This window comes from Gouania willdenowi, chromosome 6 (assembly GCF_900634775.1).
Source record: "Gouania willdenowi chromosome 6, fGouWil2.1, whole genome shotgun sequence".
In the NCBI taxonomy this organism is placed as follows: domain Eukaryota; kingdom Metazoa; phylum Chordata; class Actinopteri; order Blenniiformes; family Gobiesocidae; genus Gouania; species Gouania willdenowi.
In genome coordinates this window covers 19,594,189-19,619,738 of record NC_041049.1, presented here as the reverse complement: position 1 = coordinate 19,619,738, position 25,550 = coordinate 19,594,189, and the positions used below count along the sequence as shown (strand labels likewise).

Below are 25,550 nucleotides of genomic sequence, written 5' to 3'. Positions count from 1 at the left end.
TGAAAGACATTAGTAACAATACAGTAAGTCACATGTGTCAAACCCAAGGCCCAGGGTCCAAATCCGGCCCAAAGGAGATGTAAAAATGACAGAGATAACATGATTTATTGTGTAAAATACCAAATAATCCAGTTGTTGATAGCTCAATATCATGAAACTCTGCAATATTTTTAGGGACTTGCAGTTTTTCTTTGTTTATATCACATGATTGCAGTCATTTTTAATCACAAATTGTGGAAAGAACCCTCCATTTTCCCACAAATCTAGCAATTTCTTTCAAACAATTCCACAAAATTCCTCTAAATTACACAGAAGTTGGTTACAAAATGAAGAATTTTTGAAGTGAAGTTCTGGCAAGGACTGATAGTAAAAACTACGGCACAATAGATGTTAAAATTGTTCTTTTTCCCACCTAAAATCTGTGGCCCTCTTAACATCCATATTTGGCCCCTAAACTAAAATGAGTTTGACACCCCTGAAGTATTGGTCCAAATGTATGCACACCTCGGTTTTATAAAAATTGCGATGAAATGTGCAATCTGGATCTGATCTGGATGAAACTCAGTTGAGTAATTGATGAACCAAGATTAGTCAATTATGATCCCAAGAAATGAATTTATTTTTAATTTTATGAATTTTTCCAGTGATGAGAGAAAGGGAGAGTGATCCAGAATCAGTATATTGATCCAGATCCTCCTCTCCTATGGCGTAAGGTCTATCTTTGGTTACATTTTTTGCCAAAATCTGAACTTTTGAAGTCGGCTAATTCAGCTAAGAGACAATAAACAAACACCGGTGAAAATATTCTATCTTTGGTGGAGGTATTAAATTCTCATGATTTCATTCAAAGAGTGTAGGAACCCTATTGTGACGAAGGAGGCTCTCATTCTTTTCAATGGCATTTTGAAACATGTCTTCCTGTTAGCACAGTACAAGTAACCTGGCAAGACCCAGATTGTTCTGGTGTTTGTGAACGGCAGGAGAATCCATCTTTCAGGCAAGGTTACAGTACAAGGCCAGACTCCTGAACAAAATAGTGGCACCAAACACCCAATTAAATTTCCCAGTGGATCCATGGAAAGACTTATTTGTCTTTTATACAATGGTAGCACAGTGCTGCAAGTGTGACAGTGGAAGCAAACCAGTTTAGCTGCTCCCACACATAGCTGGGAAAGATAATGATGCAGTTCAGGGCTGTCAAGCTTCTGCATTTCTATCAACTGAGTGCAGGGTTGGGGTCAATTACATTTTTCAGTTATAATTACGACTTCATGTATTCATGTTCAATTACAATTATGCTGACCAGCATTTTTTTCAATTACAATTAAATGACGATTGTTTTTTTCACCCTGAAGCTTAATTACAATTACGCTCTCAATTACTAAATGTTTTAACCATGTCTTAAATCAGCTGTCAACAACACTGAAACAATTATCTGTCATCTAATGTGTTTCTCATCTCTTGCTTAGCTTGTTAGGCCTAAATCAAGGGGAATACCTCTTGATTTTATTTTTTTCTTAATTAAAAAAATGATCTTCATCACCGAGCTCATAACAGCCAATCCATGTACGAGGTACAGCAGACCATGATTCATGCTGAACAACTGTAATACCTACCACCTGTATGGGTGTGAAGATTCACAAGGTATTATGCACCATGGCATCCAAGGAATGCACATCTATAGAATGCAACAACCAACCCTGATTAACATGTTGGGATTAACCCATCTTAAGGATGCCTGTTGAACAAATGAGAAAATAAAGAAATTCAATAGGTCAGTGACTTTAAGGGTGCACTCTCAATTGCAGGTCGTGCATGTGTGAATCCAAAGAGGGCCCATTGTGAAAAGCCTGGGGGGCATGCCGTCAACATGATACAGATGTTGGCCCTTTTACTGCTGCGTAGAGGGAACCTCTCGCTATGCGATTGGCCGCCCTGCCGCTAGGGGGTTGTGGCTCGTAAAAACAAAGTATAAAAGTGTATCGAGCGGACAGTTGACTACTCCGGTCAACAGTCACGCCGGGGGTGAGGAGACCCCGACCCCGCTATATAGTGGAGAGAGACCAACAAGGTAATCGGGTCCACGGTCCCGGGAAGTGGGGAGTTGGAGCGGGACAGCCCTGTAAAGATCACTTTAAACATAACGTCATGTCTGCTCCTCTATCAGCCTCCACAGCATGTTGGTCATTATCTACTGTTAATGAAGCACACACACACTGTAGGAAAAGAAATGAGGCAGTAGTAGTGATAACAGTAAACACACACCTTTTGTTTGTGATTGACTGCGTTTGGCGGTGGAAATAATAAAACTTGGTACTTTTAGTCCGTCTCGGTTCTCTTTGTGACTCAATCCACTGTAGAAACAACTCTTGTATCGCTACACAAAAAGTTAACACATGGCGGTATGACTGGAAAAGGCAGTAACCGTGGCTGAGATTTGGAGCTGACCAATCACAGCGCTAGCTGACTACGCGTCAAGGCGTCGACTTGATGGGTAGTCAGGATTTTTGGAAGGCGCACGTAAGGTTACGGGGGAGGGGGTCTGGGCCTACGTGCGTCTACGGCGGGTGATTTTACACAGAACCTTAAATTAGGCTTTAGGAGGTAGAACAGGCAAGGATTCCAGTTGAACAAATGAGAAAATACAGAAATACAATAGGTCAGTGACTTTAAGGGTGCACTCACAATGGCAGCCCAGGCTGAGCCAGGTTGTGCATGTGTGAATCCATAGAGGGCCCATTGTGAGGCTTGTGTAAGTGTTACATTCCTTGTTAAAGAGACCTTGTTGTCACACATGTATTTTGTAGGCAGGGACAAGGCTGGCCTAGAGCAGTGAGTGATATGTGTAAGCCATAAATTTATATTTTTAATTTTCATGCCAGTTACAAAGTCAATTTTCTATACTCAATTACAACAGCAGCACATTTTTTCAAATACAATTTCTCAATTATAAATACGCCATAATTGTAATTAATTATCAATTACGCGATTACAATTATAATTGACCTCAACCCTGACTGAGTGCTATCAAACAACTCCTGCATCTACACTGTCCTAATGTGTTTGTCCAGTTATTATGAAGTCAACTAACCAAATATGGCAGCAGGTTAGTTGTTCCATGGGAGCTCTCAGATTACGCTGTTTCCATGTCATTTGATCTGTAGTGAGTGCAGTGGGCTGAGGGAATGTTAATAATGTGTATGTCATTGTGCCAAGGGTTGTGCACCCTCAGGTTATTTAAGTCGTGTGTTTACGAGTGCTTTAAAGGGGACATATCATGCTAAATCCACTTTTTTAGCCCTTAAATGCATTTTGTTGTATATTTAGAGTGCTTAGAGGTACAGAAAAAATCAAATTAGTCTCTTCAGGTGCTCCGTAGATATCTTTATATTCTGTTTTGCTCATATTTTTCAATCTGTTTCGATTTTTCTATTCTCTATTACGTTTTTTGAACTATTACATCACAGTATTTGCAGCGGAACTGCCAAATTAGTACATCAACTCCAGGTCCAACACTTCGAGCAATCCGCCATTTTTATTTCTCGCTTTTATTTTGTAGTCCAAGCTCAAGGATGCCGAAGTTATGAGAGGATAAGTCAAAATGTTTGGTTGTTGGATGTAGTAACCCACATGCTTCATTATACCGTCTCCCAGCATCAGAACCTTTCCGAAGTACCTGGTTGAGTTTTATTTTTCACGGAAATGTACCCACATCTGTGGGTAAGGTCATTTTTGTGTGCGCGAAGCACTTCAAGGATGACTGCTTCAGCAACCTCCACCAGTATAAAGAAGGATTTGCCAAAGACTTTGTCTGATTGAGGGTTCAATTCCTTCTATCTTTGGAGATGATGAACAGAGCACTTCGGTAAGCTGTAAATAACGCTAAAAAGTGTGATAAGACGTCCCTGTCATTGTTTTGTTAGCATTAGCAGTTGCACCGTCTTCAGACTTCATATGTTAGCGCTGTGTGCTCGTTTTAGATCCTTGATGATATGGCCTACGTGATTTAATTTAAGTCTAAAGTTTTCAGTAGTCATTTCATTTTGCCGTTTTTGTCTTTGAAAAGACTGTATTAAAATGCATTTCGTGACGTTAGCTTGGCACTAGCGTTAGCTCGGTGCTTGTGTTAGCTCACTTGTTAGGGTTCTGCAGGTTCATTATCTTCATTTTCATCTCGCTCCGCTGGGTCCGCCTCTGGCTGGAACATGTAAGGCTGGATGGACAAGTCTTCTGTTGTTGACATTTTGTAAATAACCTCTGAATAAAAAGTTTATGGGCCGCTACATAGCCGTATCTCGGGGTATGAAGTGTCTCATTTGCATTTAGAGACCGCACCAAAACGAGTTGCTCTCAGAAGCACATCAGAAAAGGGGTAGAAAAGGGGCCTGTGGAGCTATAATAATGAGGAATTCAGACCCAAGCATTGCAGTTCAGCTTTATATAGACCACAACTGTCTGATTTATATATAAAAAGGAAGGATTTAAAACCATAATATGTCCCCTTTAAAGCATCTCTTTGTGGGTCTAAAGTATATTTTGAGCAGTTTAGTGCATAGTATTCCCTCATGTTGCTTATCCTCTTGCATATTATCTTTAAAACTGAAAAACTCATCTTTTTAAGGTTTTAATGGCCCCCATCACTCAATGATACCAATACAGTGACATGTAATTCCTTGTGTTCCCATGTTCCCTTACTTTTCCAGATACATGCTGGGACTGTCTGTGCTCCCTGCTGTGCTGCAGTTCATTGGATTTCTCTTCCTGCCGGAGAGCCCTCGCTGGTTGATCCAGTGCGGTCTGACCCAGAAGGCCCGTCGAGTGCTCAGTCAGATCCGAGGAAACCAGAACATAGACGAGGAGTATGACAGCATCAAAAACAGCATCGAGGAGGAGGAAAAGGACACCGGAGGAGGTAGGAGAAGCAGCTCAGCATGCTTTTGTGATGTGACGTGTGACTTTTCAACCTTTGATCAAGCCAAAGTGCAGCGTGCATTAATCAACTCAGTGGGATTGTTTTAAATTCAGAGGGAAGCTAGGTTTAACATGTGTGTTTCATAGACAGGGGAATCAGATTTGGATTGCATTAATATTTGGATTCACTTCTGAAATGCACATGAGCAGTTTGCACTGAGTCAGGTCACAATATAATGGTAGAAAAAAGGAGTTTTCCAGATTTTGCCAGATCGCCAGATTTTACTTTGTTTCCTATTGATATTTTAAACATAAGTATCAAAAATTGAGCCAATATAACGTCCTTTTGTAACATTCCACACTACAAAATAAGTCTTTTTTTTTTTTTTTATTAAAGAAAAAAAATAGCTAATAAAAGTATGAATGACACATGCTGATATCGGATCAATATCGGTATCGGTTGATACACAAGGCTGCAATATCGGTATCATATCTTAAATGAAGAAGATGTATCAGGACATCCCTAGTACCTATTCAAGTTGGTTGCAAAACGCCAATAACCAAGAAGGAAAACGACCTGCCTAAGAAAGAGTGCATCATTCTGTGGACACGTTGCTATGTGGATCTGATCTGACAGCTGACACGAGAGAAATAATGGGTTCATACAATCCTTTCATTTAACCAATGACATCCTGTAGCAAAGGTATAGATTTTAATCTGATGGACGGAACAACATTAGTCAGCTGATAATGGTTGCGTGCATCGGCCGCTCTCCGACCGATAAGTTAATTCATTTATTCATATACACTGTTGGCGATGCTGAGAGCCTCTGTCCTGTAAGATAATACAAGCTGTATAAAATACAAATATTGTCCACCTTATTATGTAGGCTGAGCTGTTTGAACTCAGCCTCAGAAACACAGACAAGGACTGTAACTTATTAAGGTGAAACTGATCAGTGTCAATTTATTCTCTGATTAATTAATATTGTATGTTTTTGATCTAAATTATGGATTTTGATTATTCATATTTTGAAAGAATTGTTCCTCAATTGTGACGTAAGTTCGACACGGTTTTCCCATGTTTATGATTGATTATTCAATCTCCACCCGTTTTATGTGAGCGCACACTGATTTAGGTATAGGAAAACCCTGGGTTAACGTGTTTATAACCAGCTTTGTAGTACTGCTGCTCTGTGAAACCTAATGTTTGGTTAAGTGAAGCCCACTAACAGAGATGTATTTATCCAGCTTCATAGTACAGGCCCTTTAACCTTTAACTGCAGGTGCTTCTGCCATTTACTGGTCTTTATTTACTGGCAAATAAAGCAAAACTGACAAAATAATCAAAAGCTAAATGTATTGACGTCCCCGAAACAACACAAACTCAAAATTCTCACCTGACGCCACAGGTCGAGCATTATATCAATACAGCGCCTGTCAGTTTGCCTAGCCTTATCTATTGCCACTGGATGAAAATAGAAAGGTTGTCCACGTGCAATAAGAAGATGACTGCTCAGCTCTGTGTGGCTACGCCTTAGGGAGAAATGTACAATCATGTTGTATGCCAAATGTCTTATCTGTTTGAAAATATCAGCGTGAAAAAATACTATGTAAATGCATTTAAAACCTAAAGGGACATAAAATATTTTACACCCCAGGTATAATCTGGGCAGGAGTGGATACACTGGAAACAAAACTAAAACAATAGTGTCAAGAGAATCACTGTCCTCCTTGTCTGGCAATGAAACACAAGAAATCAAATTAATCATGAAGGACAAAACACTTCTATGCATCCGTTTATGCAATGCGCAAAACTTTTTCAAAATTGTCAATAAGAAGTGTTTACAGTGAAGATCAAAAGAAACTTTCGAGCAGCAATTCTTTTTTTTTTTCTTTTTTTTTTTTTACTTGTCTGCACATGCTGTCAAAGGTCAACACCACAGGAAGTGCAATCATTATGAGACAGCAATGCATATTTTGTTATTGCAATAAAATACATTGATTTATTTTATTGCTTAATTGTGACCATCACCAGCCCTCCCTAAGGAAGGGTAAGAAATCTTTTATTATAGGGAGGATATAAAAAGGGAGAGCAGTGTTACACCTAAGTGGAGGGGGAAGGGGAGGGGAAAGGGAGCAGGGAGGAGAGACTCAAGGCAGGAAATAGAAAAGGTGGGGTGAGGGTGAGATGTGAGGTTGTAGAATATATTGTGCTTATTATGTTGTGTAATCCAGCCAGTATGGTGACAAGTGTGAAGCTTAGCTATAATGGTGGTGGCTGTGAACAGGGGGAATGAGTGAATGGTAGTACCTAAAGCAGGTATTTGGGATTAACGTGTCTAAGGTTAAGCCCAGTATGAGTTTTATCCCACATCCCAAGGCGTGCCAGTACATCGTATACCAGTATATGTGCAAAAACAAAAAAAAAAAAAAAAAAAAACCGCTACTGCAAACCCAGGAACTGCCCTGGGCCCGCAGAAGCAGCCAGGCCAGCAGAAAGAGCGGGGGCCAGGAAGCCCCAGGCAACCCCCCCCCGCGGCCGAGCAACCCCCCAGATGCCCCCAAGATCCCAGGCCGAGAGGCAGCCACCGCCCCCCACACACACATCCGAGAAAGCCCCAAGCAGCCAAGCACCCAGCGCATCCCCCCACCGACCCCAACCCCCAACCCCAAGGCCCCCCGCCAACATCTCATCTATTTTTTTTCACTTAATCTTTTTTTTTTTCTTATGTCATAGATTATCATAGATTGATTTCTGACCAATATATCGATTATAGCAGTATCGTCATATCATAAGATAATCGTCATCGTGAGCTTTGTATCGCGTAACATGTTGTATAGTGAGGTACCCAGAGGTTCTCACCCCGAGATATGAGTAAAACATTTTCAATCCATATACAGTAAATTCTGTTCAAAGAACTCTGGAAAGTCTGAAAAATCTCCTGTGAAATAGACCTATGCTGTGTTTTAAGCATGCCTAACTGTCTTCAAGAAAGCGTGCTAAGCAGTACTTTAAAGGGGACATATCATGGTTTTAAATCCTTCCTTTTTACATATAAATCATACAGTTGTGGTCTATATAAAGCGGAACTGCACTGCTTGGGTCTGAATTCCTCATTATTATAGCTCCACAGACCTCTTTTCTACCCCTTTTCTGATGTGCTTCTAAGAGCAACTCGTTTTGGTGCGGTCTCTTTAAATGTAAATGAGACACTCCATACCCCGCCCACTCTTCAGGTGACACTCGGTTCAACTCCACCCTGCTCGGCCATTTTTGTAGTTTGATAGAAGAGATACGGCTATGTAGCGGCCCATAAACTTTTTATTCAGAGGTTATTTACAAAATGTCAACAACAGAAGACTTGTCCATCCAGCCCTACATGTTCGAGCCAGAGTCTGACCCAGCGGAGCGAGATGAAAATGAAGATGATGAACCTGCAGAACCCTAACAAGTGAGCTAACACAAGCACCGAGCTAACGCTAGCGCCAAGCTAACGTCACAAAATGCATTTCAATACAGTCTTTTCAAAGACAAAAACGGCAAAGTGAAATAACTAATGAAAACTTTACACTTAAATTAAATCACGTAGGCCATATCATCAAGGATCTAAAACGAGCACACAGCGCTAACATATGAAGTCTGAAGACGGTGCAACTGCTAATGCTAACAAAACAATGACAGGGACGTCTTATCACACTTTTTAGCGTTATTTACAGCTTACCGAAGTGCTCTGTTCATCGTCTCCAAAGATAGAAGGAATTGAACCCTCAATCAGACAAAGTCTTTCGGCAAATCCTTCTTTATACTGGCGGAGGTTGCTGAAGCAGTCATCCTTGAAGTGCTTCATGCACACAAAAATGACCTTACCCACAGATGTGGGTACATTTCTGTGAAAAATAAAACTCAACCAGGCACTTTGAAAAGGTTCTGATGCTGGGAGACGGTGTAATGAAGCGTGTGGGTTACTACATCCAACAACCAAACATTTTGACTTATCCTCTAGTAACTTCAGCATCCTTGAGCTTGGACTACAAAATAAAAGCGAGAAATAAAAATGGCGGATTGCTCGAAGTGTTGGACCTGGAGTTGATGTACTAATTTGGCAGTTCAGCTGCAAATACTGTGATGTAATAGTTCAAAAAACGTAATAGAGAATAGAAAAATCGAAACAGATTGAAAAATATGAGCAAAACAGAATATAAAGATAAATATACAACAAAATACATTTAAGGGCTAAAAAAGTGGATTCAGCATGATATGTCCCCTTTAATACAGTGAGTAAACTATTTAGGGCTGTATGAGCGACAGGATGATGATGACTGAGTGATTCCGTGACACACATCGTTAACACCTCACATCAGACAGTCACGACCCCGAGCATGGAAGGCAGCAGCCTCCTTTCCACTCAATTTCATGTGCTCCTCGCTGAGCCTGATTACACGGCCCACGCTTTGCTTCCTTCTCAAGTCACTTCTCATGCACATTTACCCTCATCTCATATACGTGTTGATCAAGCAAACATTTTTTGATTAAAGTCCTTTGGTGACATGGTAAGAACTTCTGGTGGTGGAATTTTATGTATGTAATGTTCATTGTTACATTGCTACAAATGCTCTTGTTTCTTTTGTCCTTCTATTATCCTTGGGGTCATTTTGACCCCATTCATTGTTAATCATTCAAAAAATAATAGTTTTTGTTCTATATTTCATGACTTTTCCTAATTTGATGTGCACAATTGATTAAGCATGAAATTGTCATCATTTTTTTATTTTTCTTCAATGTGCTGAACACATGTTGCACGCATTGGTGTTCCTCTGGGGTCTGGGCTTGACCCCGAGCTGTTTTAGCTGTGTCAAATGTGTCTGTCTGTGTAGGACTCGTGTGTGACCTTACATCACTACACATGCAGGTGCACAGTGGATGCATGGCATGGGGGGAGGAACAACATTATCATGAGAACTTTCCCACACCGTCGGCATGTGTGACCTACTACTCACACCTGCCAAAGTAGAACTGATATTTTCCGCGTTGTGGGGGGCAGGGTATTGCCTACAGTAATTTAAAAGTAAGTTTGGCCTGTGGTGGTGCGAGTGAAAAGGTAAAATTTTCATTATCAAGGGGTTCTTCATGTATTCAACAAATAAACAAAGTGCCTGACAGAAAAAATTTTGTCAACAATTTTCTGAAAATCATTTTCTGGACGCAAGTTAACCTGGCAGGAGCCAGATTGATGTGTAGCCCCTCCCTCTAGCTCAAATTCTCCACATCGATCTGGGTCTGTGTTTGGTGAATCCTTTCTGAATCAGGGAGGGACATGAACAGAATGCTTAAAGCTGATTGGGGAAGCGTCTGTCCACCATGATTTGTTTTAACCAATCACACGGTAACAAATGATGTCGTCATTGGCATGCGCCGCAGAGATGCTGCTACAACAACAACAAGGCTCTGCTGATGAAAACGTTCTTTTGGGATATTAATGCTGCGGTCATTATGTCGTTGAGTGACTTTTGCAACACGAGTATGTGAGTTAAGGGCACGTTAACCATCCTCCTGCGTCAGCATCTTTCTATTGTGATTCAGAGCTATGCTAATAGCGGTAGCCCAGCTAGTTCCTCTCCCCGCAACTACGCATGCGCCAGTTTTGCTTCAGCGCTTCTGCCTTCATCACAGCCGGATATCCCGCCCTAAACCACAACACTGCCTCATGATTGGTTCTAACCGGTTTGGTTCGGATTTGAAAGGCAGCACAGGATGGATCCTGGTGTTTGTGAACACCAGGAGAATCCATCTTGCAGGCAAGGTTAGAGGCAAGTGTCCCTGGGGTCAGATTGACCCCACGGGTAAAAGGTGTAATACTTGAGGATAATAGGAGGGTTCAGCCTCAATGGTCCAGGCGAAGGTCATTGATATGGTGATGACACACGCGGACTCATGTGTGTGTACCTTTGGAATAGAAGCTACGACAGTGGTGTGTTTGTTGTAATGTAGTTTTAGCATAGCAACACAGTTTACAGCAGCACCTCAACAGGAGTATCTATTTGAAGCAGCAGACTTATCGAAGGGTAACGCCAGGTTCGTCTTTTTTTTCCTTCCTGCAATGCAATTACCTCACGTATGTCAATTTAATTTCATATTTAAAAAAGTGATTGGTAAATGGACATGTTTTAGCTTCAGCCGCCTCAGTTAGCAAAGGAGTACGAGTGCATTTAACCAGGGGTAGTTCAGTTGACATAAAATCACATGTACCCTCTTATAAATGTAAATGTTTCAAAACATAGTGTTTTGTGTATTAATATGAGAAACAGTAAAAATCTGGAAAATAATGGCAACTTAATGGCAAAAAAATGTAAAAGCAATTTCTAAGTGGAAATAATTACAATAATTAATTAAAAATAATATACGGTTTGTTTGAAAAACTTTTAAAGTCAGCTGTATTTGTTATTTAATTATCATGTTGTTATCACAACAGATATTGGTTTTAAAACATAGCTACAAGCTAGATAGCAATAGGTTTTGTTTTCCTCAATTAGGCATGTAAATGCACTGTTAAGCACTGTGGTTGTGTTGATTTAAGCAATGTTGCCAATTAGGTCTTTATTGAATCAGTACCCTTTCAAAAGTGCAGCGCATTTATTTATTTTTTTATACTAGTACAGTGCTCGTCGGTGGTATGTATTCATATAGTGGGAGGAGCTTAAGTAGAGTTGTCAACTATGGCCAAATGAGTCTGTGTTTGAAGGCTGGATGTACAAAGAGGCGTTCATACTCACTACTCTGAAGTGTTATAAAGGGGTATATTTGCGGGTGCAAAGTAAAATAGCATGTGCTATTTCCCTGGTTTAATTCTATGGGAGATGAACATGATAATTTATTTATTTTTTACTCATTTTTATATATTTTTTGTTTGGTGTATTTTTCTGTAATTTATGTTTTTTGGAGTCATTGTGTGTATTTTTGTCTCTTTCTTGGTGTAGTTTTGTGCATTTCTGTTGTCATTTTGTCTGTTTTTTGTATAAATATTTAGTTTTGTGTATTTTGAGTCATTTTCATATTTTTCTTGTTTGGTGTATTTTTCTGTAATGTATGTTTTTTGGAGTCATTTTGTATATTTTTGGAGCCTTTTTGTATATTTTTGTGCTTTTCTGTTGTCGTTTTGTGTACTTTTTGTATAAGTATTGTTGAGTTTTTTTGTTTTATTTTACTCATTTAGTATATTTTTATTATAATTACCTTATGTGTGATGAGGGTGTGTGTGTGTTTTCCCGTGAAATGTTTGAGACGCTGATAACCAAACTCCATAGCCACTGTCGCGCCAATCAGAAAAGTACTAAAACTGCACAAAACAAAATGTAAAGCTCCAAACTACATGAGTGAATAAATAAATTAAAGTATTATCTACAATTTAACTCTTCAAAAGACTCACCAGTGGCTGACGGTTTCAAATGACCTATTCATGTTTGAGACGCTGACGTAGCATGGCACAGGGAGGAGGAAGTGGACTCCGTGACCCGCAACTTAAAGGAAGTTTGGAATCACGGGGATCATTTTAAATAACCATGAAATATTAAATTGAATAACTTTTATCAAGACAAAAACATTTTTAATATTGACCTTCTTTTTTTTAAACCCAAACAAATTGTGACGCAGTGACGTCATGAACCCAGAACCAGAAGTACCGCGCTCAACAGAGAGGAAGCCTTTGTTTTGTGCAATAAAAACAGCTCAAGAGGATTTTTAATGTCACGAAGATCTGTTAGTTATGGAATAATCAAGAAGCATTAAAACTAAAAGGTGTGATTTTGCTTTTGATGATTTTTCAATTAAGTTATAAAAATGGAATAAATAATTACTAAATGAATTGTTTGCTGCAGCCCTTGTGAAAAAGGTTGTGTTTTGTTCCTATTGCACAAAAATAGCTTCCTTGACTCCTCTCCCCAAACATCCTAAGAGCGTTGTCCTTTATAATTCAGTAGCTTTAAGCTTCTTAGCTCTGAAGTAATAATATGTTTGGTTAAGCCCAGGAGAGAAATGATCATCTTTTTCTTCTTTAATAAAAGGATGGGGGTTCTGAGCATAAATTCACACCCTTTCTGAGAAGAACTTTTCTTTTTTCCATCAAGATTAGAAAGTGATATACAGACACACATGCATACATTGCAGGCTTCATGTTTAATGAAGGTTTTACTATGCAAAGAAACTCTTCCTGCATATTTTGTATCCTCTGGTTCTGATTAGGGTTTTCATTCATTCATCTTTCTTCAACATGTGGATCTTATGCTCCGATGTGCCCGTTATCTTTAAATCTTAATTGATGCTTCCATGCTTTGGTTGTCTGAACAACAGACGAACACCTGATTCATTAATATGTTTTTCCACTGTTATGAGCCTGTGGGAAAGACTAGAAACAAAGAGGAGGAAGGAGAGTTAATTAATAGTCAGCATAGATAGATTGGACAAAGAACATTCGAGGCTACGCTAAATGCTGGCTGTGATAGGAAAGCAGAGCAGAGACTAAAGAAGGAGGTGACAAGATGGAATTGGATTCATCCTGCATCTAATCAACCTTGACAACGGAGAACATCATGTCTCTGAGAGGAGCAGTGTCCACAGATCTCCTGGGTCCATGTGGCTCAAAGCGAGAGGAAGCTTTTTATCACAACGCGCAGCATTACACACGTGGAATGTCCCTCCGGTGTGACCTAGCGTGCGTGTTAATCCCTGCGTTGTGGCAGGAGAACAATATGTGGTCCTCACGCTGACTGCCTCTGGATTCCCAGAGCTGGAGATTCACTGTCTGAAACTTGAAACAGGAACTCAATGGCCCGTTTGTAATGCCTAGTTGTTCACTCCATTTACCCTTTTTGGGGCTTTTATATGAGTACACAGGATATACTTTACAACATTGCCGACAAAAAGCGATAACAGAATTAGTCACCGACAAATGTATTTGTTGACAATTGCCGGTTACGACATCGCCGCCGTCAAGCTGTGGACGGAGCAGAACATAGTTTTTTCATGAGGAGTGGCTCATCTCACCTGTATGCACGTTACGGATGTGAATTAGAGGGAGATATATCATCAAAAACATTCCCACTGGGAAGGATATATCGCTGTTACTGGGAGCTCAGCGCTGTTGACGCCGCTCACACATGTAGCACTGCTCATCACAGTCTACCTGAAGCTTTGATGAGCAGCGATACATCACGCACCCATACTTGGTTCAGACCAGACACCCACCCAACAAAGTCAACCAGTTTAAGTTCTTCTGTCAGATCCATCCAAAGTTCCCACAATCACGGTGACGGTGCTCTACTAAAGCATGCTAAGCTAACATGCCGTGTGAAATAAATGTTAGCATAAATACTAATGTCACTATTTATCCGTTCCAACTTGTGAAATATAATTAAATATGTTGCGTTTCACATGTTCACAGACAAAGCTGATTTCATTAGACAGTAATGTAACTATTGTGATTATTACACCTAAATATCCTGAATGATTAAAATCATCAGTTTGATCTGGTTTAATTATAGTAAATCAGTGAGATAATTATCAACCATAACTTTATGTAACTCATTAGATATCAAATAAACAAGATTCAGCAGCATTGGTTTATATTAAACAGTAAAAACACTAATGTAGTTATTTTTGCTTTTCATGTACTTTTCATTTTTTTTTTAGAAAACATTTTCATTATTAATGAGGAAATAAATTATATACAATAACACTAATAAAGTGACCAAAATGCACAAAATTTTTAATGTGTAAATGCTATTACTGAAGTAGATTCTACTGTTGATGTATTCAATTTATTTTGTATTTGTAAGGAACCGGTTTACACTTTAAGTTGGCAATTGTTCGATTTATTTATTTATTGTTTTTGTTTGTCGTAATTTGCCCCGAGCCAAAATGTAAAAGATTGTAGCAACATACAGCAAATAAATGTATGATTTGTCATCCGATTAGTTCATTAATCGTTTCAATAATCGATGACGAGTTGACTATTAAAATAGTCGTTAGTTGCAGCCCTACTTTGTACTATTTTTGGTCTTCTGGGTTGAGAACTAGAATGCCAGTTGTTATTATTAATGTGGTATTAAAAGTGCAATAAGTCATAATAGGTTTACGTTACCTACAGTAAGTGTGGGTGGGGTTGAAGAAGGGTTAAGGTGTTGGATTATGTACCAGAACCCAAATGAGGGATGGGGAGACAGGTATTTTTCATTAAAAGTCCATTTAATATCCAAACTCAAAACCAGAAACAAAGTATAAAACAAATTCAACAAAGTCTAAAATAACTCTAAGAAACAAGTGTAAGTCACTGGAAAGACAAAACATGACATTCAAGACAATCCACCAGCAAACACACGATGACTTCTTAAATAGCGCAGGAAGGTGATCAGAGACTAGGCTTCACCTGTGTGGAGACAAAATGGAAATCTACTTAATCTCTGTGTATTTTGAAAACTAAATAAGTTCAAATAAATGTTGACAAGCCACATTCTGAATGGATATGAGAGAAAAAGAAAGATGAAGTTCTCAGGTGGAGCAATGTGCCTTGTTTTTTTTTTTTTAATCAAATTTCTTTTCCTTGATTTTTTTTTTTTTTTTTTCCCTGCACATGCTTTGACTGAAAAAACGGAAAGACATCAATGAAGGAACAGGACTAGATACATTCTATTAACTTTATTCTGCGCCATTTCAAACTAGCACTTTGTGTATTTTATGCCATGCTTTTTTTCTTTTAATCTGTTTGAATAAATACACAAATCAAGAATTTCACACCGACAAGACAGTGGCCGCTGAATACAAGAAGGGACTAATAAACAATAACCTTACAAAGACTATATGAGAATAACCAAACAGATAAACACAAGTAGTCAGGAAATTTTGATAAAAACATGAACTGAAACAAAACGAAAGGCACTTTAGTTTTTTTTTTTTTTTTTTTTTATTGTATAATTGTTTAGATGGACAACCAACCACCCAAAAAGCACTCAAACTGCACACACAGTTTAAACTATTAGTATTGCTTAAGTAGCTCAAATTAAGACCAAAAGAGTTATGATAAAATGTATCAATGTATATAGCTCAGTACAAACTCAGAAGGAAATGACATAGTTTTAGATGTAAGAAAGGGGGTTAAACCTGAACCCAAAAAAAGAATATCTCAATGACTAGGGATGGGAATCGAAAACCAGTATTTTCTGAGAACCGTTTCCCAGTAATCCAATTCCTAGGAATCGTTTGTTTGCTTTTATGTCAATTCCGCTTATCGGTTCCTCTTACGTCACAAATACGTAACGATAAACTCCTCCAGGTGCTGTATGTTGTGTTTATACTAGCACCAAGTGAAGCTCCTTCCACCATATAGTTGTTTGCTCTCCACTGGAGAATCCACCTCCTCCACCCGCAGTTGTGCTGTCCTCCATGCTGTGTTTGTAGCGTCTCTGTTGCTACGCTACTCACTTCCGGGTTCTGTACTCTCGCGCAAAAGTTGCTTCTTGCATGGACTTTTCTTCCAAAAACAACAAACTTCCACAAGAACACACCTCGTCGCCAGTTTATGTTCTCGTAACAAGTTATCAGACATGGGAGACGGACTGGTACTGATCATTGTCTTTAGTTTGCTCTTTCACACGTTCACACACACGGCTGATGACGTCACATGTAATAACCAGGGGACGGCGTCTCTAAAGGTCCATTTATAGAAATGTAAAAAAAAAAGGCTAAACTAAAGCTTTACCGTTTAAATACATAACAATAAGTGCAGCTGTACTTTTGGTTGATATGTTCTTTTTCACAGAAGAATTATTTGTTTTATGTCTAAATTAGTTTTGGATCAAGTTGTTCAAGTTCAAAATATATTATTATCCAGTGAAAACAATCTATACCTAGTGGATTAAAAGAGAGCTGATATCCCTGCAGGAAATTAAAGAGACAAAGATAATATAATAAAAAGTTAAAGCAAACAAATCCCTTTGTATTATTAATTCCCTCACCCAATGAGAATCGATGAGCAGTAACGTTAATGGAATCGCTAAATTTTTATCAATTCCCATCCCTATTGATGAATGCATGGGGTGAACATGCAAACTCTACAGTGAGCTACGGTGTTTCCCCTTGTACTGTCTCAGATGTGGCTGTGCAAACAGATAATTTATTATTGAGTTAGTCAAGTGACTCAAGCACCACCTGGTATTTATAAGACCAGCAGCTTTTTGTGAACAGTGAGCATGGTTTAGAGCCAAATGGACCAAGTACAGTCTTTGTGTAGAGAGTAGGATTGTTGGGTGTGAAGTGTGTAAGCTTCATAATCCTGGATAGGATTCTCTCACGTGTAAAACACAGGGTTTGAATAAAAATTACTTTTTATTCTTCTGGTTTGTTAAACTGTAAGAAAAATCAAAATTTATTGGTACAAATACAATATAAACGTCCATTTTTCAAACCGCACCGCTTGCTTCGTTTTCAGGGTCGTGGGGCAAATACAATATAGTGGAAGAAAAATGAGTTATGGTTCATATTTCTGTGGTTTTGCGTGTAGATCTAACAATAGAAGTTGTCTAACCATTATGCATTCCTAATCTGATTTGCTGTCCTTTGTAGTATGTCTGTTTCACACATTGACCTTTAGCCTCGCTAAGGCGTGTGTTTGCACGTGCCATTTGTGTGCTTTCTGTCACCTGGAAAATGGGAGCTCAATGGTTGCCATGGAAACAACATTTTTAACTTCGCTTGACTCCTCTCACCTCGCCCGTAACTGTGACGATAGTGAGAGTAACATTTAGAGCCTCATTTCTCTTACACGCACGCACACACATTACTAATTATATACATGTAATTTTATAGTTGTGATATTTACTTCCAGCAGACAGTTTCCTTCACATCTGCTAGATAGTATTATCGGGACAATCTACACCTATTTTTGTTGCTTACTGTCAGAGAAACTCAAGTTTCATATTTACCAAAATGTTTTAAATTAGTTGGCCAACTTCACAACTCCGAGAGCACAAACCTCCAACAAGTGCCAAATATCCTCTGTGCCAGATATTTGCAGTTATCTGGATTAGTGATCCTGATCATAGTACCATGATCATTCACACTTTAAAGGCTTAGAAGAAATTTCTATCCCCATAAATAATAATACAATAGGTCCAAATGTATGGGTACTCCCTTTTTTCTTTTTTTGCTCGGAAAAAACCCGATGAAATGCACATCTGGATCCAATCCCGATGAAACTCATTGGGGTAATTGAGGAACCAACCCAAAATAAGTAGTCACAATTCATAAAGATCAGTCAACATTTTTGATATTTCATCAGTGAGTGATAGGGTTTTTTTTTTTTTTATCTTTCAGAGTGATCCATAATCAGTATATTAATCCGGATTCTTTCCCCATAATGTAATGGAATCTTCCCAGGCGTAAGGTCTATCTTTGATTAAAACGTTGTCAAAATTCATTATTCACTTTTGACGTAATCCTGCTAGCTGTCAAACAAATAGATAAATATACGCCGGTGAAAAATACCTCGTTGGCGGAGGTAGTTACCTTTTACTAAAGCTTGCATTGTGTCAGGAAAACAATAAATAGTATTGAGCTCCCAGTTGAAACGAAGATGTTCGCAATGGAAAATAATAGACTTCATAGTCTATGATTAGGTATATGTATAGGGATTGATACAGAGACCTTCCTTTGTCTTCTGAGAGAAGTTCAAAGATGAAATGATGACATGTTGTCAATTAGCTCTGATTACTGTTTCCAGCTTCAGAGGTAGATCTGGGAGTCAGGGAAAGGTCGAAGACAAAGAGATCGTGGAGTGGAAAATGGATGTGTTCGTCCTGCAATTATGACGAAGAAGCAATATTGTTGCAATATAGCAGAACCCTTGCTGTCAGCTACGATGTTGCCATTCTTTATAAGAAACTTCATACAGCTCTTATTGAGCACATTGATTTCTTTAGAAAGCTTGTTCATAACAATTCTTCTGGCCAGCGATCCTTGCGAAAGCAAAGGGCACGTCTGCACCCTGAGTGATGGAGAAAGCATTGTTTGTGCAGTGATGTCTGTATTGCTGTGAAGCACAATTCATGAAGACATTCATTTTTAAAAAGGATCGTGACCTGGGATCAGATCGTCAAAAGCCAAGCTAGTTTTATCTCCTGTCACTCTGTTACACTATAAGGGGCTCTGATCGCAAAAAATGAAACTCGGAACGGAAAAAACAGAATTCACTACCTGAAACAGAAATAGCAATATTGTTCATTATTATTAGTTTTAGAATTGTCTTTATTAAGGGAGGACCATATGAAAAAATAATTCATATCACAATTTCTTTTGGGCAAAATTACAATTTTTCCAGTGAGATTAATCAGACTATTTTGGACTATTTTGTGGCTGCCGCTTTCCTCGCCTTTTGACAGATCAATAACGAACCTGAGCCCAGCCCAACAGGTATTCAAATATTTATGTCCAAAGCCGCCGGGTAAGATTGGGTTCTATTGGGCTGGGAGCGGGTATCCTACTAGAGCTGCAACTAACGATTATTTTTGTTGTCGCCTAATCTATCAATCATTTTTTGATTAGTCAACTAATCACGGTTATTATTTTTGTTTTGAAGCACATATTTTTGAATGGCTATTTTAACCCACCGGCTTAAATCCTCACACCTGTGAAAGTGACCCTGTTGTGCTCTGACAACATGTTTTACAGAAGGGAAATGAAACAATGACAGGACAAAATAATGCATGAAAAAGGGCTTTGACGGCCCAGACAAAGGGGACTCTGGTGGCCCAGACGGTGATACCTCCAGCAGGCCAGATGAAGGGGGTTATGGTGGCCCGGACGAAGGGGACTCTGGCGGGACAAATGGTGATACCTCCGGTGGCTCAGACGAAGGGGGCTATGGCGGCCCGGACGAAGGGGGTTCTGGCAGACTAGACAGTGACACCTCTGGCGGCCCAGATGAGGGGGGTTCTGGAGGCCCAGGCAAAGGGGGCTTTGCCGAAACACACTTGGTGAGGTGCCAACCCTTGGAGCTGCAGCAGCAACAGTGGGAGGATGGCTGTGAGACTGGGTCTTGCCCACAGAGCAGCAACAGCAGTTGTTGTATAATGAATTGCCCTGCATTGATGAAGTTGATGTAGTTAATTTTTTGGTCAAATATGTTAGGGCGGAGCTTAAGTTTATTTAAGGCAAAGTGGTTAATTTCATTTCCCTTACCTGTTTATTGTTTGCTTTGTTACGCTGCTTACCGTATATCAATTGTATAATGTTTTCCCTGGTAAATTAACCCTTTATTTTGTCATCTCCTTGTGTTTATTTAGTTCTACGGTGTTTCAAAGATAAAACCTTCAGTAGTTAAAGGAACCGGCTTCACCGGTGATCAATGGGAGGAATAAGTTACCTTAATTAACCGTACGTTTGGCACGACTTTGAGAGGTTTAAAAGGCAGTAAGGACATCTGATTAGGGAAAACCGATGAAACAGAAATAAACTGGCATTTATACCTCAGGTCAGGAAATCCATGTTGTCCTTTGAGAAAAAGAGATGAAAAAAGTTGTGAATTTCTAGATACTACTTTATTAAACTTGCCTTTTAACTAATTTCTTGTTGCTGTGCAAGTTTTGTGCTTTGTCTGGAACATTTGCTGAGGACATGTGAGCGATGACTGTAAATCCACACGATTAGCTTTAAACAAGTGGTTCTCAAACTAGTACGAGTACCCCCTTTCTCTTACTTCTTAATCCAAGTACCCCCTTTGTCTGACTACAAAATTATTATTATTACAAAACTATTTAAAAACAACAATAGAGCATAATGATGGAATAAACGAGTGATAACACACATTTTAAAGAATCCTATATTTTAAATTAGTGAAAAGAAACAGTATTTAGTGCAGTCCTTTTTTGGATTGTGACCCAAAGTTTTTGATCATGTTTGACGAACCTATGGGGTGCCAACCCCAAGGTTGAGAACAGATTTAGTGGCTCCCAATTTATTTCTATAGTTTATATCATTTCCAGTAGGGGTGTCCCGATCCGATATTGATATCGAAAATTGGTCAGCCAGAAAACAAATATCGGATTTTATCGGACTTCATCTAAAATTTCCGATATAAGCACTCCTATAATTTATTTATTTTATTCAATTGTGAAATACTGCAGATATTATGTTGAAGGTTGAAATGATGTAACTAATTGATTAATAATGAATGAGTCAGTTTGTTCTCTGTTTGAGTAACATCACTTGATCAAGTCTTTTCTAACATTCCACACTACAAAATAAGTAATAAAATATGATTTGTGCTGATAACGTATCGGATCAATATCGGTATCGTATCGTAGCGGGACATCTCTAATTTCCAGTCACCTCATATCTGGGGTGGGACCAAGACCTACGCATATTAATTTTCCACTCTCTCTCTTTCAAGTACCCCCTGTAGTGCCATTGCGTGCCCTTAGCGGTACACGTACCCCCTTTTGAGAAACACTGATTTAAACCAATGAGTTGAGTGCAAAGAGGAAATAGCTAAAAAAAAAAAAAAAAAAAACTCAGCTTTAAGACCAATAAATACAAATGTTTGACCTTCCTTTGAAGAAGGTTAAGTTTTTCATCTTTGCTGAGGTTTAAAAACAAAGAAAACCTCTTGACTCTATAGAGAGATTAAATTTGTCTGTCAATGTCAAGCACTTCTGACTTCTATTTGAAGCACTAGATTCACTGCATTATGTAAGACGCTCTGGTAGGCAAACAGGCACAGCCAGCCATCAAGATGAATAGAACCATTGTTTAAAGATGAATACGCAGTCATCTAAAAGCTGTGAGACTCCTCCACACAGAACCCTCCCAGATGTGTGGGGTACGGAGGAAAGGACGTGTGTTAAATACACACTCATCACTTAGACGATCCTCGAGCTGTTGTTTAACCCCAACTCCTGTGTTTTTTTTAAGACCATCTGTCTTGAAGTAATTGAATGTGTTCATGTCCCTGCCTCACACTTTGAAATGATTGATTTTAGCCCATTTTTATTGCCACTTATTCACAAAAACACAATAAAAAACAGCACAAACAACTGATAAAGGTCTTTCATCCTTCTATTCCCTCCTGATAGTGCAACATTATTAAATTTACACTTCAGCTTTTAGTGGAATTATACGGCTGGTTTGTGACTTCAATCAAACGATAGCAGCATTTCAGAACAAGGGTCAATCTCAAGCATTTATTGATTGTGATTGAACATGCGTACTTCCCATTTAAAGGTCCCATGTCACGCTATTTTTCACCCATCTCCATTTGTTCTAAGAACCCCCAAAACATAGTATTTGAGCTTTATTTTCTCAAACTCACCTGTTTTCCAGAGTTTTAGCCTCTGAAAAGTCACTTTCTGATTAACTCTACACAAACAGGCTGATTTGTGGCCTACTTATGCATATTCATGAGTGGGCGTGTCAATAGACAGGACACAGACTTCCTCCCCCCCGCATGGTGACGTAGGGCCAGAGGACGGCCCGCCCTCCTCCCACCCACTCCGTAGCTGAGCTCATGCTGCTTTATAAACACGAGACGAGCGTGGGGGCGGGGCGTTCGCTGGTACGTACATAGACTGTAGAAAATACATACAGTGCGTTAAGGACGCTGAAATGCTCACCTTCGTGGGCGTGTCTGTTTACATGTCAATCACGGCAGAGAGCTTCCTGGAGGCGTGGCTTCTCCAGCTCAGTGGCGCTTCAAATTTGTCATCAAAGTGGGAACGCGTCATTAAATTGGAGCGAGGTGTAAGAAAGGAGCAAATCACCCTCTAACTAACTAACGATTGAGGGAATCAATGAAAAAAAACACTTTGGTCATGCTTATGAAGCCCATATAGCACTTTATGATGTTTAAAGCACAGAAAAGTCCATTTAGCGTAACATGGGCCCTTATCACTATTTGGAAATTAGACTTATGTGAAAAACAGTGGTGTCAGATGAGTAGGAATTGTATATTATGTCTGTGTTGTGTTCAGTTTGACCAGTAATGAGCTGATACTGTGGTTAGTGGGATGAGATTGCTGGGAAAGGAGAGCAAAGTCTCAAATGGGAACGTATTACGAACACTGCTTCAGACTGCTAAGCCCCTCCTAATGAAAGCAAAAAGGAAAGATTAGGGAATTATTGTTCATTTCACTGCACTAATTGTTTTCTATCCAGGCCTAGCTTGTATAAGCAACTCCACAAACAAATAGTAACACCTTTCGCTTTAGTGTGGTATTTATCCAATATCCAATTATTTATTATTAATTGGAGTTCACTGATTGAAATTGTTTTTGCATAAACGTGTGAGAGTTCACAATGTTATTAAGATTCAGTGGAAAAGTCAATACCTTAAATACACACAGAGGAGAGAGGCTATTGCTTTCTTATCTTCAGCGTAAGCTAAAAAGTTCAGAGCTAAGTTTAAAGGCATTTAAAGTAGCTTACAGAAAACAAATCCTGCTGATTTTCTTTGACAGCAAATCATTTAGCAGCCAGCATTAGTCGTTGTAGCTACACACAAAGGGTCCAACTGTTGAAAAAAAAAAAAAAAAAAAAAAAAAAAGATATTACAACACAGAATGTTAGTACAAGTGACCACAAGGCAATGGCAACAACAAAAAAATGAGCAAAACTTACCTGACAGGCACTCTTTCACCTGGTAATATTCAGACAATAAATCTAACGGGCAAGCATACACTGCGATGTTTTTTTTTGGCACATTTTCAGCCGATTTTCGACTCGTGCGACTCTCTGCTAGATCGTGTGTCGTGCATCGTGTAGTACACATGGGGTCACGAGAAGCGATGAACACCTCACAACCAGCTCCCGATCAGCAATCGTATGGTTGTAAGGAAATCAAACATGTTTGAAATCCAGCTGCTCATCGTGAGGGTATTTCACAGTCGAAGCAGTGCCACGGCCCAGCTTACCTTAAACTCTAACATTGCGCATGCGCGAATACCTTAGGACCGCTGTAAAATTGACGGACTATACTGCCCACGTCTGTCCATCCAGCTCCTGGTCCATCACATTGCCATCTTTTCTTTTCTAAAGCTCTTTTTACTGAGATTAGCGAGACTCTCTCCACCTCCGGGTTCTTCTTCTTTGTCTGTTTTAATGGCGACGCTTCAGAGTTCTTCTTCTAATTTGTACATTGCATTTCCGGAAACAAGACCCCGACGTACAGTGTGAGCAGTCAGATCGTGTCAGAGTGTCGGTCCGTATAGTGTGAGAACATTCATCGTGAGCTGCGCACATCCACATGAGTTGCACAGTTTGAGCTGGATCTGAGTGCAACGATTCAAAAAAGTTCCTAGTTGTTTTATAGTCGAACGATGTGTTTGCTGTTGTTTCTGCGTGTCAGGTATGTCTTAACGCGCCGCATGCAGGAAAAACTGCGCTCACATGAAGTGGAGGTGACGGGTAGTGTGACAGAAACGGGTAAAAATTTGTAGAGGCTCCCTGGGAGTCGGGCTCTTGGTCTTCATTTTCTACGGGAACTTTTTTTCTTAATTATCCATTGCATTGGAGTGCTAGTAAACGCTAAAATGATGCACAAAAAAGACTCTTCCGCCCTTCCCATACCCTATCATTTTTGGTGCATCACTAAATATCCTTTACACACTACGTTTCACTGGAAAATGTGTGACTGAATGTCTAGAAAGTGTAACAAATGGACAAATATGTCCAATTCCAGCCATAATCCAGTTCAAAAACTTGCGCTATGTGCTGAGGTTCATCTAGTGATTGAAAATGAGTGTTTTTAATGTGCTTGTGTTGGTGTTGGTTTATTAAGAACCCCATTAGCGTCAGCGGCTTACTTCCTGGGGTCTTTTTTGTAACAAACAAATTTAATTTAAAGCAATAAGTACAAGCAATCATTATCAATACATTTTGATGTGCAAAAAACACAATTAAGCTTTTTGTGTAGTAACAACAGTAATTCAGAGAAGAATGTTTAGAATTCTTCATCATAATATAATTTGAGTTGCTTCTTAAAGCTTTAACTCGTTTTTTGTTCTTTAATATAGTGTAGTAAGTGATTCCATTCCTGCATGGCTTGAAACAGAATTGTACAATGGCTTAAACTAGACTTTAGGGACGTAACGATTAATCGCAAGGCAGTTAAAAATTGATGCATAGGTATCACGATTCACATCGATACTGTGAAAATTGAATCGCAGTACTTTTTTTATCCAGAAGTGTTGGCGGCGGGCGGAATCTGCTAACATTTTCTTTCTGGCCGCCTTCTACTTTTAAACATGTTAATAAATGATTCCTTACCCGTTTAGCACCACAGAATATCTGTAATATTACGTGAATATCTGTAAAAGTCACGTTTTTCTATTAGCTCTGTCTCCTAGCATAGCATCTCTTCTTCACTGCCAGATAGCTGCATGCCAACCGACCACTGGGTTACCAGCGCCCTCTGCTGGTTCAAACAAATATCTGACCTAAATACAGTGAAATTACTGTTTTTGCTTTTTTTTTTTTTTTTTTTTTTTTTTTAAGTTCAGTTGTTAAGGCACAGAATACATTTTCAGTTGCACTTTTAAAAAGAACTATTATGCAGTTTTGCATTGTTTACTATAGAACCATAATTTAAATTAATAGGCTTC

At 39.1% G+C, this 25,550-nt stretch overlaps 1 protein-coding gene across 1 annotated transcript in view; it reads left to right on the top strand.

Moving 5' to 3' along the window:
• slc2a13a (solute carrier family 2 member 13a) overlaps positions 1–25,550 on the top strand; it is a 113,362-nt gene that overhangs the window by 21,594 nt on the left and 66,218 nt on the right. The window contains exon 3 of the mRNA XM_028450045.1: positions 4,704–4,912. Coding sequence (XP_028305846.1) covers positions 4,704–4,912 — 209 coding nt within the window. The remainder of the gene's footprint in view (positions 1–4,703; positions 4,913–25,550) is intronic.